Here is a 17,950-nt window from a genome sequence, read left to right as displayed (position 1 = left end):
CAACAGGAAGATCAAAGAAAGTTCCCATAGTACTGAGTAATAAAACCCCTATATAATAAATTATTTATTTATTTACAAGGGTTGTTCAATGGTAAATCAGTTAATTGTAAAAATATTGCAGCAGATCTAATTATAATTCAAATTATAAAATTAGATTCCACTTACAGCAGGGCACAGAAAAACAGCAATGTCCATAATGATGGTATTGTCATATGGAATGCATGTAGATTGTAATCCCTTTGAAAAGACAGCTTGTAAGACTTTGTAATGACAATTATAAAAATTATATATTTTGAAGCTTGTTAAGACGCTAAATTATTTTGGATCCAAAGAAGCAGTTTCATCTTCTGACTTGGAATATTTGAATTCCTTAGATATGCTGTGGACCAGTAACATTTTTCCATTCCTCATTTTGCCTGTGATGTGAGGCAGAAAAGTTGCCCAATCTCATTAATTAAGTAAGCGTTTGTGGTGGTAAGGAGGCTCGATATTTTTGCTGTTTCATAGAGGAAGTTCAAAAACAAAATCCTAAAAGGCTGAGTTGCTGAGACAGCCTGTTCTGCCAAGACAGTGCTATATACTGTCACTCTGACATCAATTTAACGTCAAATAAAATGTCAGGAACAACGGAAGAGAAAATGCCGCTCTTTTTGAACTGAAACTTGACAACATTTATACTTATCAAAGTATACTTTATACTTGATGGTGCATCTCCCTGACTGCCTGTTCCTCTTTGCTGTGCATCCACAGGTTGTAATTGGTGGCTGCAATGTTGATTTCATTGCAAAGGCAAAAGGAGGTAATCTGGTGGTAAGTGAGCACGGCATATTTTGTTTCTTATCATTTATTCTTTCCTGCCTTCCATGCTATCATATCCATCCCCCTTTTTTTTTCATGCCTTCCCCTCCCCTCCTCCCCAGTTTTGATACAAGGTCACAGACCTGGAGAATTAACTCTATTTCTGTTTTCAGAGATGCGACCTAACCTGTTGAGTATTTTCAGCATTTTCTATTTTTATTCCTGGTTTTTGTAACCTCATTGTTGCCTCTTTGTAACTTGTAAGTAGAAAGGGATAGGGAGTCAGGTGGATGAATGGGCTTGTTTGAAGTATTGAAGGAACATGATGTTGCCAGAAGTGTCTACCTTTGGAAGCAACGTTAAACTGAACAATCTGAATGGAAAAGATCACGTGGTGCTATTCGAGGACGAGCTGGATATTTCTTTGCACTATCAGTCAATCTATTAGCCCTCAGCCAACATTCTGCCCTCTGGTCCCAGCTCTTACACAAAGGGGAAACACCACTCTGCATCTACCTTATCAAACCATCTAAGAATCTCGTGTATTTCAAAAGGTCACCTCTCATTCTCCGAAACTCCAGTGAGTAAAGACCCAACGTCTCCTCATAAGAAAGTCACGACATGCTCAGGATGAACCTTCTCTTGAATGCCTCCAATGCCAGCACATGTCTCCTCCAGGGGACCAAAACTGTTTGCAGTATTCTACCTGTAGTGTGACCAGTGCCATGTAAACTTCTGGCAATATCTCCCATATTTTTACATTTCATTCCCTTTGAAATAAGGGCAAATATTTAATTTGCCTTCTCTGTTAACTGCTAAACTTGGATTCTAGCTTTATGTGATTCACTCTGAACCTGAAACCCTCTCTGCTGCAGTTTTCTGCAGTTTTACTCCATTTAAAATTTAACTCCTCTATTCTTCCTGCCAAAGTGCACAACCTCACATTTTCCTACATTATATTCTATCTGCCAAGTTTTTGCCCACTCACTTCACCTGTCAGTATTCCTGTATAGACTCTTTGTTTATTCTCACAACTTATCTTCCAACTATTCTGTGTCATCTGCAAACTTGGTGATAATATGTTTACTTCCATCATCCAAATTATTAGTATTCTTTATAAATAATTATGGCCCCAGCACTGATCCCTGTGGCACTCTACAGGTTTACAGTTACCATCCTGAAAATGCTCCCCTTTATTCTAACTCTGTCTTGAATTAGTTAGCCAAACTTCTGTAAATACTATATACTACCCCTAACATCATGGGTTGTATGTGTGGTACCTTATCAATGCCTTTTGGAAATTATAAATGATATATATCATTCACTGTCTCCTCTTTATTTACCCTGCTGATTACCTCCTCAAAGACTAATACATTTTTCAGCAAGGACTTGTGTTTATTGTCAGGCAACAGTGCCATCAAGTGGCCACAGTGATTCAAGCAGCACTTTAATCATGGAGCACTCCAACCCCCAAAATAAATTTTGGAGAAGGCATTAATGGTTTTGACAAATTAGAAATTTGTGAATTAGAAATTCACATTCAAAATCAAAACAAGAGTTACTGAGAATCAGTTCTCAGCAAGTGAAAACTCTGTTGCAGTCCAAACTGTGACTTTCTGTCGGGTTCAGTGCTTTCAGTGGAGGACCTGAGCTGAGATGGAGAGTTTTAATTCTTACTCACCTTCTAAAATGCAATTCCTTCATTACTACAAATAAAACCAGCTCTGAATAAAGTGCTGTTTTAATCACTCCTGGCCACTTGGTGGCCCTGTTGCCTGACAATAACTATACTTTCACATGGTGAGTCAATGACATCCTGTCAGGATGGAAGTTTACTTTTGTTGTGGCATTGAGCAGGATACTTGTGCTCACTGTCTTCACCAGTTCCAAGACCTATAATAGGTAAGTAATTTAGAGCACAGGCATCTCACAGAGAACTCCTGAACTATTAACCATAAAGAAGAGTTAGAGATGGCAGGAAAATAAAGACTCCGATAAAAATACAGAAATCTTTGGCCAGTTAAAAAAAGACTCATTCAGGCTGAGGGAGGAGGCGACTGTAGACTGACAGGACTTGGGCTGAGGGAGGGGGTGAATGTAGACTGACAGGACTTGGGCTGAGGGAGGGGGCGACTGTAGACTGACAGGACTTGGGCTGAGGGAGGGGGTGAATGTAGGCTTTCCATCAGGAATGTGGGGGTTGTGGGGATGGGGCTGGGGCAAGGTAACTAGGAACGTGATAGGTAGATGAAGGTAGGGGTAGATGATGATAGGTCCGAGTGGAGGCTGGAGCAAATAAGTGGGAAGGAAGATGGACAGGTAGGAAAGTTCAAGAGGGTGGTGCTGAGTGAAGGGTTGGATTTGGGAGAAGGTGGGAGAAGGGGAGATGCGAAAACTGGTGAAATCGACATTGATTCCATGTGGCTGGAGGGTCTCAAGGTGAAAGATGAGGTATTCTTCCTCCAGCCATCGGGTGGCTAGGATTTGGCAGTGGAGGAGGCCCAGGACTTGAATCTAGTCTGACAGGACTTGGACTGAGGGAGGGGTGGTGAATGTAGACTGACAGGACTTGGACTGAGGGTGGGAGTGAATGTGGGCTGACTCAGTATAGACTGAGGAAGGGGGCGAATGTAGGCTTACAGGACTCAGACTGAGAGAGACGGTGCGTGTAGACTCACTCAGTATATTTCGTTAAAAATCACACAACATCAGATTATAGTCCAACAGGTTTAATTGGAAGCACACTAGCTTTCGGAGCGACGCTCCTTCATCAGGTGATAGTCACTCCTTCATCAGGACACTATCACCTGATGAAGGAGCGTCGCTCCGAAAGCTAGTGTGCTTCCAATTAAACCTGTTGGACTATAACCTGGTGTTGTGTGATTTTTAACTTTGTCCACCCCAGTCCAACACTGGCATCTCCAAATCAGTATATTTCAGTCAAGTCAATGACTTAAATGAAGGGAGTGAAGATATAGTAGCTAAATGTGCAGGTATCACCAATATGGGTAAGAAAGCACGTTGTGAAGAGGACGTAAAAGAAATTTGTTGGCAGATGAATTAGAAAGGTTAAGGCAGTGGGCAAATGTTTGTCAGGTCTAGTACAATGTGGGGAAATGGAAAATAGTTCACATCAGCAGAAAGAATAAAAATAGCAACATATGACTTCAGTGGAAAACAGCTGCAGAATTCTGAGAATCAGAGATTTGGATGCTTTAATGTATGAAGCTCTGTAAGTTATGTACAGATACATGAGGTAATTAAGGTGAATGAAATGCTCTCCCTTATTGCAAAAGGAATTGATTATAAAGGTAAGAATGTTATACTTGAGTGATATGGGACATTTGTGGGATCACATCTTGAAAACTGTGTGCAGTTTTGGTCACTGTATTCAGGGAAAGATGTAAATATTTTGAAGGTGGTTCAGAGGAGTTTTATTGAATTAATACCTGGAATGAGAGGGTTGGCTTATCAGGACGGTTGGACTGACTGGGCATGTTTCCTGTGGAGTTTTGAAAAATTGAGGGGGTGACTTTATTGAAGTGCCCTGAATATTTTTCTGGCACTAGCCAATAGATTCTTATTTGGGGTAAGGGAATCGAAGATTATTGACAGTAGGTAGAAGTGCAGAGTTTGAAACACAAATAGATCATCAATCATGTTAATGAGTAGCACAGCAGGTTCAAGGGGCTGAATGGTCTACCCATCTCCTTATTCAAATGTTCATAATTGTAGAGTAGGGCTCGACAATATCCGTGCCTTCCTTGGGGGTGAAGTTTCTACCACCAAGCCATCTCTGACACCTGAATAAAATGGGTAGGCTTTGATGTTACATCTGCTGTTTCAATGCAGTCTGTTTCTTTATTGTATTGTAGTTTGCTGGATCCACAAACCGTGGTACCGTACGCCAGTCAATAGGGGGAGTCGGCAGAAACCTTGCAGGTACAGTTTTGTCATCTCTTGGTCCTTTTTGATTGAATGTTGAGGGAATAATTAATGGGAATAATTGAAACAATCTACTGGATATCTTTTCTTTATGCTCCTGTGGTAATGTTATAGAGATATTAGTGTCTTTTAGCACTATTTGATGACATTGTCCATCAGATACTGTCGCCAATAAAGTGAACACAGGTCATCTGTCTTCAAGGTCGTGGAAGGAATATCGAGCAGGTCATTAGAAAATAATGCCATGACAGAATCACAGAATTAATATAGCACAGAGAAAGGCCTTTTGCCTCTATATACTGACTTTCCATTGGACTAATTTCCCTTGTGCTATTCGAGTGTCTTCTCCCAGTGTCCCTACATATTCTGCTTTTCAGATAACCATTCAGTTCTCAGTTGGATATTTTAATGTATCCTGTCTCCACTATATCTTGGGCGATACAATACAATACAGTCATAACCACTCACTGCATAAAAATGTTTTCCCAAGTGTTACCTTTACTTCTTTTCCCAATTACCTTAAATGGTTCTCAATTCTTACACCAATGGGAATAGTTTATCCTTATTTACTCTGATCAGACCTTTCATAGTTTTGAATACTTATATCAATTATCCTCTCAAACATCTCTTTCAAGGAATAGCATTCCAACCTCTGCAATCTATGTAACTGAAGTTCTTCATCTCTGGGATTGTTTATGTGAATCTTTTCTGCACTACTATGCCTTCTCATCTTTCCTATGGTCTGATGCGCAAAATTGACACAATACTCTATTGAGGCTGAACCGATGTTCTGTACTGTGTTATGGTTAGGTGAAGAGTAGTAGGCTTATGTTCTCATTCCTTGCTTCCATTAGTGCTTGCCTACACAGCCATGCTTTTAAAAAGGATATGCTTGCCTATTTAGTTGATGTTTAAATGTTAACATTCTGTAACCAAAAATGGCAGATATCTCAGTCTCCTTTCCGATTTTTAAAAAGGGAAATAGTATTTGTTGTACTTAACACTCAGCTTAAGTAAAAAAGATTTTAAAATGCATTGACATTATCAAACACATGCATTTAAGAGTACACAACATGCACACACACAAGTTACAAGTTGGAAGGATAGATTAAGCAGTATTTTAAAGTTCAGTAAAAGCTAATAGTTTATGGTGTATCAGTTTATACCAATAGTATATGTTTGAATGCATTTCGATGATTTCAGACTGAGGTCAATGGTCCACCTAGGTTTGGCATAGAGAAAATTTACCGTTTCTAATGGAGACAACAGTTGGAAGGTTGATACTGCAGTGCACAATTTGTCAGTTGGCAGGCAGGGATCTTGCCTATAGGAAGGATATAGAGAAAGAGAGAGTGCCTTATGTTAGGGATCCTACTTCTTTGGCATCTCTTCTGCTCTGTCCTGTGACCTGGAGGAAAACAATTTCTTAAACACAAAAGAAAGTTAGTTGACTCGTGACATGATCCATTCTCGCACTTTACCACTTGTACAAAGATGGTCATTGCTAGTTAATTGTAGGTCCATGAATTACATGATTTGGATTATGGCTGGATGAGTTCCTTTTATTGGCTAGAGTTCATCATCTGAAGTGATTGAATCTAATGCTTGATCTCTGCTCAGTTGAATACACTTGATTTTTTTAGATGGGTCTGGTAAATAGGTCAAAAGATGCTCACTTATACTTCTGCAAGATGATTATCTCTTAATTTCTTTAGACAGTTGACTCCAGCTTCTTGACTAGAGTTTGTGAGGTACAGTAATGCGAATGTCTGGTGGTCTAAGAAGCTGTTATTTCTAGTTACTGAATGTTATTTCACTCTTAAAAACTCAAATTACTGAACCAGTAATTTTCGGTTCATTTAGTACATAGTCATTTCTATATTGGTTTCCATTTTTTGGACATGTTAATAAAGGAAACCCAACCACTAGAGCTACACACCACATTTCTTTTATCCTCTTCACCATTATGCCCGAAAATCCTACATCCAGTTATATGGAGCTGCCATCCCGGCCTCTCGTGAAGCCACATTTCTGAAATAGCAGTGGTATCATTCTGCCATGAGCTATTCTGTGCTGTCAGCTATATTCCTTGTATTCACATATGTATCTTTTAACACTGCCAAGCACCTGTGCTGTTTATTTTTTTTAACCTGTGTTCCTCCTATCTTTCTGGGTCATTTGCTAATTTTCTGTTACCTGTTTTGTGCTTTGAATCAGCCCACAGGATCCCATCCCCTGACTATCCAGTTTAAAGCTTGTGAGGATGTTTGTTCCAGTCCTGTTTAGATGTAAACTTTTTGCTTTGTACAGAACTCACCTTCTCCCCTCCTCTTCATTTCGCTATTGTCCTACTGTGCACCTCTACACTCAGTATGATCTTTACTGGATTTATACCCATCGTTCTTCCATCACGACCTGAATCATTCACTAGGAGGCAAAAAGAATGTTGGTCTTTCTGATTTCTGTCATTTTATAGAAGAATCATAGAATCCCTACAGTGTGGAAGCAGGCATTCAGCCCATTGAGTCCACACTGACCTTCTGAGGAGCATCCCACCTACACCCTGTGTCTCTGTAACCCTGCATTTCCCTTGGCTAATCCACCTAGCCTGCACATCTCTGGACACTGTGGGAAATTTAGCATGGCCAATCCATCTAACCTGCACATCTGTGGGAGGAAACCGGAGTACCTGGAGGAATCACACACAGACAGTGTTTTGAAGATGTGGGTGTACTATACCTTCAAGAAAGTAAAAGCTAGCAGTGACAGCACCAAGTGTTCTCAATAAGACACAGCTACTGGGGTAGCTTATTGTCTGAAAACAACAAAACAGGTTTGAATTCGACCAATCAGTTTAAATTATACCCCGAAAAAATACCAAATTCCAATCAAGCTTAAATTGAGTATATAGACAATCTTAAAAGCCAATGACACAACCCAACGCTTTGGGGTAAAAGACCAGGGAAATTTGAATCGTTGGGAGGAGAACTACCACCAGGCCAACAGCTGCCAGTCAGAACTCTCTGAGAGATACCTGTCTCGAGAAGGAGTTTGCGCAGAGAGAAACCTCAAAACTGACCTGGAGAGCCAATCTACTGACGAAGATAGAGAGAAGGTTCAGCCGCTGGCTGGTTTTAAAATTTGAACTTTCCTGTAAATCTTAATTGGGAGTTTATTGGACTAGTATTATAGAAGGGAAGGTAAAGATAGGTTAGAGAAAGGAGGTGTAAATAGTTGTGAGTTAATTATTCACTGTTATACTCTAAAAAATAAAGTTGATAATTTTTATTTTAAATAGTTCTTGGCCTCTCAAATTTTCACAGGTTACTGCATGGGATAAATGTTTTCTGTGTTGCTGGTTTAAATTAAGCAGGAGGGTTTACCCCATGTTATAACAACAGGGAGAATGTGCAAATTCCACAAAGACAGCCACCCAAGGCTGGAATCAAACCTGGGTCCCTGGTGCTGTGAGGCAGCAGTGCTAATCTCTGAGCCACCGTGCTAACCTAATTCCTGATGGAATTCCCTGCCAGTGCTCCACATCTTTTTTGTGGTATTGCCACTTAAAACAGGTCATCGCAGTTTGAGCATTTCCTTTATGAACCACATTTTACCCCTCCATTGCCTGATTTAAGGGTTTCAATTTAGCTAGCACTCACTGGCTCTACCTCAGAAATACAGGAAATCTGAATGGCTTAGTTCAGTTCATGACTGCTTTTCCCATTGATAAGTGTAATTAGCTATACTGAGAAATGGCACAGACCATTTGGTAAGGTTGGTAGATCAGGCAGTTTGGTTCATTGATATGTGCACCCTCTGCAATACAAGAAAAAAGATATAATGAAAGTGTACATCACTTATTTTTCTTTAACACAAATTTGTGCTTTTCTTAACTTTAATCATCGTAGTAGTGCTTTTTGATTGGGATTATTTAATGCTGGTGAGTCAGGAATCACTGTAATGAAACATTCTCTATGTCAGGTTCATTGTTTACTCTTTTTTTTCTCAGAAAACACAGTTTTCTACTCATTGCAGGTTTAATCCTTGAGAACAGTTTGTAAACATTTAAAGGAAGCCCAGGGTTAGACATGAACAACTGCTAAGATAACTTGATCAATCCCTTTAAGTGTTCTTATGGACCTGTTTCATCCACAGTTTGGGTAAAGGGAGAGCTGACTGCACAGTTACCAAGGTTTGCATTTCTTCCTGTTTTTCAGACTGTCTAAGTCGCTTAGGGTTGAATCCACTGTTCATCTCTGCCATTGGAAAGGATGACAATGGAGAAGCAGTTCTTTCCTTTTGCAGTCACATGGTAGGCTTTTTATGTATTTCGTTCATGTAACTCTTTTCTAAATGCAACTTAATAAATATATTACTGACCCAGGATGCTTTTCAAAGCCTCTTTTAAAAATGCCTTTATCTGCACCTCCCCTTCACTTAGGAGCTGGTCACAAGTCACACAACACCAGGTTATAATCCAAACAGGTTTATTTGAAATCACAGGCTTTTGAAGCGATGCTCGTTCGCCAGATGACATCTGATGAAGGAGCAGCGGTCCAAAAGCTTGTGATTTCAAATAAACCTGTTTGGACTATGACCTGGTGTCATGTGACTTATGAACTTGTCCAACACCAGCACCTCTATACCTTTACTTAGGACCATGCCTCTGTTGAGTAAACCCCTCCAGAGATGCCATTCTGAAGCTCTCCACTAGATGGCATGTATGCATAGGCAGCTGGGGTTTGAATTCCACCTTTACCCACGCTGCAAACAACTGGGCATTAGCTTGAAACCTCCTCACTTCAGGGTGGATACAGCAAGATGTGGGAGAGATGTTGACCTGAATCAACATCCTCAGTTGGGAGGTCATGTTACGACTGTACAGGACATTGGTTCGGCCACTTTTGGAATATTGTGTCTAACTCTGGCCTCCCTCCTAAAGAAAAGATCTTATGAAACTTGAAAGGGTTCAGAAAGGATTTACAAGGATGTTGCCAGGGTTGGAGGATTTGAGCTACAGGGAGAGGCTGAATAGGTTTGGGCTGTTTTCCCTGGAGTGTCAGAGGCTGAGGGATGACCTTAGGTTCACGAGGTCAATTCCTGGAATGGTGGGACTACCTTACGCTGAAAGACTGGAGCGACTGGGCTTGTATACACTTGAGTTCAGAAGACTGAGAGGGGTTCTGATTGAGACATATAAGATTGTTAAAGGAATGGACACTCTGGAGGCAGGAAACACGTTTCCGCTGATGGGTGAATGCCGAACCAGAGGACACAGCTTAAAAATACAGGGTAGACCATTTAGGACATAGATGAGGAGAAACTTCTTCACCCAGAGAGTGGTGGCTGTGTGGAATGCTCTGCCCCAGAGGGCAGTGGAGGCCCAGTCTCTGGATTCATTTAATAAAGAGTTGGATAGAGCTCTCAAGGATAGTGGAATCAAGGGTACTGGAGATAAGGCACGAACAGGATATTGATTAAGGATGATCAGCCATGATCATATTAAATGGTGGTGCAGGCTCGAAGGGCAGAATGGCCTAGTCCTGCACCTATTGTATATTGTCTATTGTATTGTATAAAATCATGAGGAGCATGGATAGGGTAAATAGACAAGGTCTTTTGACTGGTGTGGGGGAGGCCAGAACTAGAGGGCATAGGTTTAAGGTGAGAGCGGAAAGATTTAAAAGGGGCCTCAGGGGCAACTTTTTCACACAAAGGATGCTGCTGTATGGAATGAGCTGCCAGAGGAAGTGGTAGAGGTTGGTACAATTGCAGCATTTAAAAGGCATCTGGATGGGTATATGAATAGGAAGGGTTTGGAGGGAATATGGGCCACGTGCTCACACATGGAATTAGATTAATTTTGGATATCTGGTTGACATGGACGAGTTGGACTGAAGGGTCTGTTTCCATGCTGAACAGCCCTATGACTCGAGGACATCTCTGACTGGCTTAAAAGGATATTGGAGATGGAAGGCGATGATTCAGTTGTTGTGGTCCACGCTGGGAGAAACAGCATAGGCGAGGCTAGGATGGAGGATCTTTTTGGGGATTATCAAGCACTAGGAACAAAATTAAGGAACAGGTCCTCGAGGGTCATATCTCCCAATTACTGCCCGAGCCACGTGCAAATTGGCTTAGGGATAAGGAAATTAGGGAAGTAAACATGTGGCTAAGGGAGTGGTGTGGAAAAGAGGGATTCCACTTCATGGGGCTTTGGCATCAGTTTTGGAACCGGGGGGGCGGGGGGATCTCTACCGATGGGACGGTCTCCACCTGAACCAATCTGCAACCAGTGTTCTAGCGAAAAGGATAAATAGGGCGGTCACTGGGACGTTAACCAAGTGAGTTGGGGGAAAGGGAAGGCAACAGGGAGTATGATGGTAAATAAAAAGGTAAGTAGCAGGTTAGCAGGAGGGTTTAAGTTCAAGGCAGACTATGGAAGAAGTAAGAAGGAAGGATAACTCAGGAGATATTATTAGAGATGTTGGAAATTGTGAGGGTAAGAAATATAGCAGAAGGGCACTTTATTTGAATGCTCATAGCATTTGTACCAAGGTAGATGAGTTAATGGCACAAATCGTCGTGAATGATTATGATTTTGTAGCCATTAAGGAGACATGATTACAGGATGGTCATGACTGGGAGTTAAATATCCAGGAGTATTAGACTATTCGGAAGGACAGACAGGAAGGTAAGGGAGGTGGTGTAGCTCTAATATTCAAGGATGACACCAGGGCAGTGCTGAGAGATGATGTAGGTTCTATGGGGAATAAGCTTGAATCCATTTGGATGGAAATTAGAAATTCTGAGAAGAAAACGTCACTGATAGGCGTAGTCTATAGGCCACTAAATAACAACATCACATTGGGGCAGGCAATAAACAAAGAAATAATTAATGCCTGTAAAAATGGTATGGTATTATCATGGGGGATTTTAATCTACATGTCGATTGGTCAAACCAGCTCGGTCAGGGTAGCCTTGAGGAGAGTTTGTTGAGGGTATCCATGATAGTTTTCTCGTACAGTATATAATGGAACTGAAAAGGGAGTGAGCTATCCTAGATCTGGTCCTGTGTAATGAAACAGGAATAATTAATGACCTCATAGTTAGGGATCCTCTTGGAAGGAGTGATCACAGTATGGTTGAATTTAGAACACAGTTGGAGAGTGTGAAGATAAAATCCAATATCAGCGTCCTGTGCTTAAACAAGGGAGATTACAATAGAATGAGGGAGGCCTTGGCTAAAGTAGACTGGAAACAAAGATTTTATGGTGGGACAGTTGACAAGTAGTTGTGGACTTTCAAAGCAATTTTTGAAAGTGCTCAGCAAAAATATATTCCAGTGAAAAGCAAGGATTGTAAGAAAAGGGACTCCTGCCATGGGTGTCTAAGGAAATAAGGGAGGCTATCAAAGTGAAAGAGAAGGCATACAAAGTAGCCAAGAACAGCAGGAAAGTAGAAGATTGGGAAATAACACAAAAAGAGCTATGTAGAAAAGTAAGATAGAACATGAGAAAAAACTAGCACAGAATATAAAGACTAATAGCAAAAGTTTCTGTAAATATACAAAACGAAAATGAGTGGCTAAAGTAAATTTTGGTCCTTTAGAGGGTGAGAAGGGGCATTTAGTTATGGGATATGATGAAATGGCTGAAGCATTGAACAGGTATTTTGTTTCGGTCTTCATTGTGGAGGGCACTGATTAACAAAGAGACGAAGGTAGTTGAGGATCTGGAAACAATCATTATTATGGAAGATGTAGTGTTGGGCAAGTGAATGGAGCTAAAGATAGACCAGTTTCCTAGCCCTGCTGGAATGCATCCCTGGGTACTAAAAGAAATGGTGGGAGAATTAGCAAGTAAGCTTGTGGTAATTTTCCAAAATTTGATGGATTCTGAGGCAAACCCAGCAGATTGGAAAATAGCAAATGTGCCACCACTGTTTAAAAAGGAAGTTAGACAAAAGATGGAGATGATAGACCGGTTAGCTTAACCTCTGTATTGGGGAAGATGCTTAAGTCTGTTATCAAGCAAGAAATAGCAAGGCATCTCGATAGAAGTTGTCCTGTTGGGCAGAAGCAAAACTGGTTCATGAAGGGCAGGTCATGCTTAACACATTTTTTGGAATTCTGTGGAGATGTTAGGAGCAAGGTGGACAATGGGGACCCAGTTGATGTGGTGTACCTAGATTTCCAAAAGGCCTTCAACAAAGTACCGCAGAAGAGGCTGCTGCGTAAGATAAGGATGCATAGCATTATGGGTAACATATTAGCATGGATAGAGGATTGGTTGACTAACAGGAAGCAAAGAGTAGGGATAAAAGAATGTTATTCTGGCTGGCAATCAGTACCAAGTGGTGTGCCTCTAGGATTGGTGTTGGGATTGCAATTATTCCCAATTTATATCGATGATTTGGAGTTGGGGACCACGTGTAGTGTGTTAAAGTTTACAGATGACACTAAGATTAGTGGCAAAGCAAAGTGTGCAGAGGACTGTGAAACTTTGCAGAGGAACATAGATACTTTGAGTGAGTGGGCAAAGGTTTGGCAGATGGAATACAATGTTAATAAATGTGAAGTCATCCATTTTGGTAGGAGTAACATTAAAAAGGATTATTACTTGAATGGTAAAACGTTGCAACATGCTGCTGTGCAGAGGGACCTGGGTGTCCTTGTGCATGAATCACAGAAGATTGGTCTGCAGGTACAACAAGTAATTAGGAAGGTAAATGGAATTTTGTCCTTCATTGCTAAAGGGATTGAGTTTAAAAGCAGGGAGGTTATGTTGCAGCTGTACAGGGTGCTGGTGAGGCCACACCTGGAGTACTGTGTGCAGTTTTGATCTCCTTGAGAAAGGATGTGCTGGCACTAGAGAGAGTGCAGAGGAGGTTCACTAGGTTGATTCTGGATTTGAGGGGGTTGGTTATGAGGAGATACTGAGTAGACTGGGATTATATTCAAGGGAATTCAGAAGAAAGAAGAGGGATCTTATCACAACATATGAAATTATGAAGGGAATAGATAAGATAGAACTGGAGAGGGTGTTTCCACTGGCAGGTAAAACTAGGACAAAAGGGCATAGCCTCAAGATTAGAGGGAGCAGATTTAGGAGTGAATTGTAAATCTATGGAATTCCTTGCCTAGGAAAGTAGTTGATGCTATTTCAGCCAATGTTTTTAAAACCGAGATAGAGTTTTTTTGAATAATAGTGGAATTAAGGGATATGGTGAGAATGCCAGTAAGTGGAACCGAGTCCATGTAGAGATCAGCCATGATCTTATTGAATGGTGGAGCAGGCTCGAAGGGCCAAATGGCTTACTCCTGCTCCAAGTTCTTATGTTCTTATGTTCCTCTGAGCTCAATATGCATTCCATGGCCTTACTGCCAGCTGAAAGGGGCGTGTTGGCCTTTGGCTATAATGGTCTTATTACTAACTGATATCTTGGTCAGTTTCATCGAGCTGAGAAAACTGCTCTGTAGTTTCTGCTCTGAACCAAGGAAGATCTCAAGCACCCTCCTGTCCAATCCTGTGAGTTTATTACATTCAGCTCCACAAGCTTGCTCAACGATTCAGTAAGCTCATAGCTGATCTGATTGTAGCCTTAACACCTCTTTCCCACCTGCTCCATTGTTACCTCTTACTCTCTTGTCAATCAAAATCTGCTCAGCTTTAATTACACTCAAGCCATTACTGTTGACTGGGGAAGAGAATTCTAAAGACTAATAACCCTTTGAGAGATGATGAGGAATTCCTCATCAGCCCTGAGTTAAATTGAAGAGCCCTCATTTTAAAGTTGTGTACCCCTGCTCTTAAATGCTCCCCTTGAAGGGAAACATCCTGTCAGCACCTTACCTTGTCAACCACTCTCAAAATCCCATACTTTTCAATAGGATTACCTCTCATTTTTCTAAGCTATAATTAGAAAAGGTTTTAAGGTCATAAAGTTATACAGCACAGAAACAACCCTTCTGTCCAACTCATCTGTGCTGCCCAGATATTCTAATCCCATATCTAGTTTAGTCCCATTTATGAGCATTTGGCCTATATCCCTCTGAACCCTTCTTCTTCATATACCCATCCAGATGCCTTTTAAATGTTGTCATTGTACCAGCCTCCCCATTCCCTCTGGCCGCTCATTCCATACACACACAACCCTTTACATAAAAAAGATGCTCCTTGGTCTGTTTTAAATCTTTCCCCTCACTGTAAACCTATGCACTGTAGTTTTGGACACCTCTACCCTGGGGAAAGACCTTGGCTATTGAACCTATCCATGTCCCTTTGTTTGTAAGGTTCTGGGAGCATGGGTTTGTATCTCACTATGGCTGTTAATAAGTTTGGAATTAAAACAGAGTCTAAAACAGACCTTGAAACTATTGTTGATTGACTCATCTCCTTTCGGGAAGGAAGTCTGCTGTCCTCACTTTATCTGGTCTACATGTGACTCCAGATCTGCATCAGTGTGGTTGACCTTTAACTGCCCTGTGCAACAGTCTAGCAAACCACTCGCCAAAAAAGAGAAAATGCTGGAAAATCTCAGCAAGTCTGGCAGCATCTGTAAGGAGAGAAAAGAGCTGACATTTCGAGTCTAACTGACCCTTTGTCAAAGCTGGTCAGTTAGACACGAAATGTCAGCTGTTTTCTCTCCTTACAGATGCTGCCAGACTTGCTGAGATTTTCCAGCATTTTCTCTTTTTTGATTTCAGATTCCAGCATCTGCAGTAATTTGCTTCCAGCAAACCACTCAGTTGTACCGAACTGCTACAAAGCCTTATCATTCCTTCCCTAACAGCATTGTACCTGCTCACTATAGACTGCAACAGTCCAAGACATGAACTCAGCAACACCTTCTCAGGGATCATTAGAGAGGGCAATAAATACCGGCTAGTCCACAACACCCACATAATCTGAGCAAATATTTTTAAAACCCTCATCTCAGGAATTACCCTAGTGAATCTTCTCTGAACTACTTTCTTTGGGAGTTTGTCCTCTCCTAAATAAGTTGATCAAAACTGGAACCCTCTCCAAATTTTTATATTCAGTCCTCCTTGTGAAAAGACCAATATTCCTTTGCTGTTCTAATTACTGTGCGTGCTGACATGTTATAATTCATTTATGAAACTCCAGGCCCTCCATTGCTGCATTCTGCCATTTCTATCCATTTAAATAATGGAATGAATTCTCCTCTTCCGTGCTCCTTGCCAAAGTGGAAAGCCTCATATTTTCTCACATTGTATTCCATCTACTAAATCTTTGTGCACTCACTTAGCCCATGTATACCTTTGCAAACGCTTTGTTCCTCCTCGCAACTTGCTTTCTCACCTCATCAACTCCTCCTTCCAATCCTCCCACTTCCTGCAAACCAAAGGGGTAGCCATGGGCACCCACATGGGACCCAGCTATGCCTTTCTATTTGTCGGATATGTGGAACAGTCCATCTTGCGCAGTTACACCGGCACCACCCACACCCATCCCCCCCAACCTGGTCCTCCACTACGTCTCTTCCACCCCGCCAACCTCCATGTACAACGCATCATCCTCTACCACTTCCGCCACCTCCAAACGGACCCCACCACCAGAGATATATTTTCCTCCCCACCCCTATCAGTGTTCCGAAAAGACCATTCCCTCCATGACAGAGAACACCTCTGGGACACCCGCACCTACCAACACCACCGCCCCGTGGCTGAACACTTCAACTCCCCCTCCCACTCTGTCAAGGACATAAAAGTCCTCGGCCTTCTCCGCCACCAAATTGTTACCACCCGACGCCTGGAGGAGGAACGCCTCATATTCCACCTTGGGACCCTGCAACCACGCGGGATAAATGTGGATTTCAACAGCTTCCTCATTTCCCCTCTCCCCACATTATCCCAGTCTGAAGTCTCCAACTCGGCACTGCCCTCCAGACCCGTCCATCACTGCCCCTCTGACATATCACCTTCTCCCTCACCTCCATCCACCTATCGTTTTCCCAGTTACCTCCCCCCCCAACCCCACCCCCCTCCCATTTATCTCTCAGCCCTGACCCACAGGCCTCATTCCTGATACCCAAAGCATCGATTCTCCTGCTTCTCGGATGCTGCCTGACCAGCTGTGCTTTTCCAGCACCACACTCTTGACTCCATCTTTGTACTGTCAGCAATTTGGCTACTGTACAGTTGGTTCCTTTGCCACGGTCCTTATTATAGATTCTAAATAATTGAAGTTCCAGTACTGATCCTTGAAACACTCCACTAGTTGCAATTTTCCAACTTGAAACAGACCAATTTATCTTGACTCTATTTCCTATTTGTTAAGCAGTCCCATCTTAATGTAAGTATATCACCTCTACAAGGTGGAAAAGTTGTACTTTCAGTAATTTAAATTAGCTCAGTTTGGTTGTGCACATCAAATTGAAAGTCTTGAATTAACCATTTCATACAGCTGCTTTAGATTTCCATCAGGCAAAAGAAGAATGTGAAGTCAGTGAATAATACCAAGTTTTATTAAATATAATAACACATCTAATATCTAAGAACTATTGAACTAGCTAACAAAGAATACAAAAAGTGGTTATCCCAAATCGAGAACAGAGGACAGACTTTGAACTGGGTGGCCAGTCCAGAACCCGGTTTGAGGACTGGAAACCTTTCCTTCCCTAACACCAACCTCCTCCAGTTTTTGCACTGACAGGAATCTGACTCAACAATGAAAGTAACCGACAAGAACTGGCACTGAAAACGAGGTAAGTTCAGATCAATCTAATCCTGTCCTGAGGCAGGAATATACTGTCCTGCTGTCTCAAGATAAACCATGCAGTTATATATAATCATTCTTGCAAGCTTTTCATACTCAGTGGGATGGAACGCTACCTACCCTCCCATCACCAAAAAAGTTGGTGTTGAAATCAAATTTGTTCATAGTGTGGGAATGGTCACTTTGAATCTATCCGCGTGTGCTCATTACCTTAAAGATGAGACATTACAGTGTTTTAGAGTGTGATTTCATCTTTAAAATAAACAGCCCTTTATTCATGAGTGTGTTTATGATTTAAAACTCCAAGGTAATGCTGTCAGTAAGATTGCTGAGGTGTCTTGTTCCTTGTTTTAGAACATAGAACATTATGGCGCAGTACAGGCCCTCGATGATGCACCGACCACAAGTTTTCCCACATGATCTACAAACTTTTTAAAAATACAGGCAGTTAATATAATTAGTTTAAG

At 41.5% G+C, this 17,950-nt stretch overlaps 1 protein-coding gene across 1 annotated transcript in view; it reads left to right on the top strand.

The window, feature by feature from the left end:
- LOC122559599 (uncharacterized) overlaps positions 1 to 17,950 on the top strand; it is a 121,184-nt gene that overhangs the window by 70,999 nt on the left and 32,235 nt on the right. Inside the window, exons 11-13 of the mRNA XM_043709359.2 lie at positions 751 to 810; positions 4,674 to 4,740; positions 8,961 to 9,055. Of these exons, the coding sequence (XP_043565294.2) occupies positions 751 to 810; positions 4,674 to 4,740; positions 8,961 to 9,055 (222 nt within the window). The remainder of the gene's footprint in view (positions 1 to 750; positions 811 to 4,673; positions 4,741 to 8,960; positions 9,056 to 17,950) is intronic.

Source organism: Chiloscyllium plagiosum, unplaced genomic scaffold (assembly GCF_037043375.1).
Source record: "Chiloscyllium plagiosum isolate Xiang-an unplaced genomic scaffold, Cpla_swu_hap1 HiC_scaffold_19, whole genome shotgun sequence".
Classification (NCBI taxonomy): domain Eukaryota; kingdom Metazoa; phylum Chordata; class Chondrichthyes; order Orectolobiformes; family Hemiscylliidae; genus Chiloscyllium; species Chiloscyllium plagiosum.
Note: the sequence above shows the minus strand (reverse complement) of the source record. Positions and strands in the feature narration are given on the sequence as shown.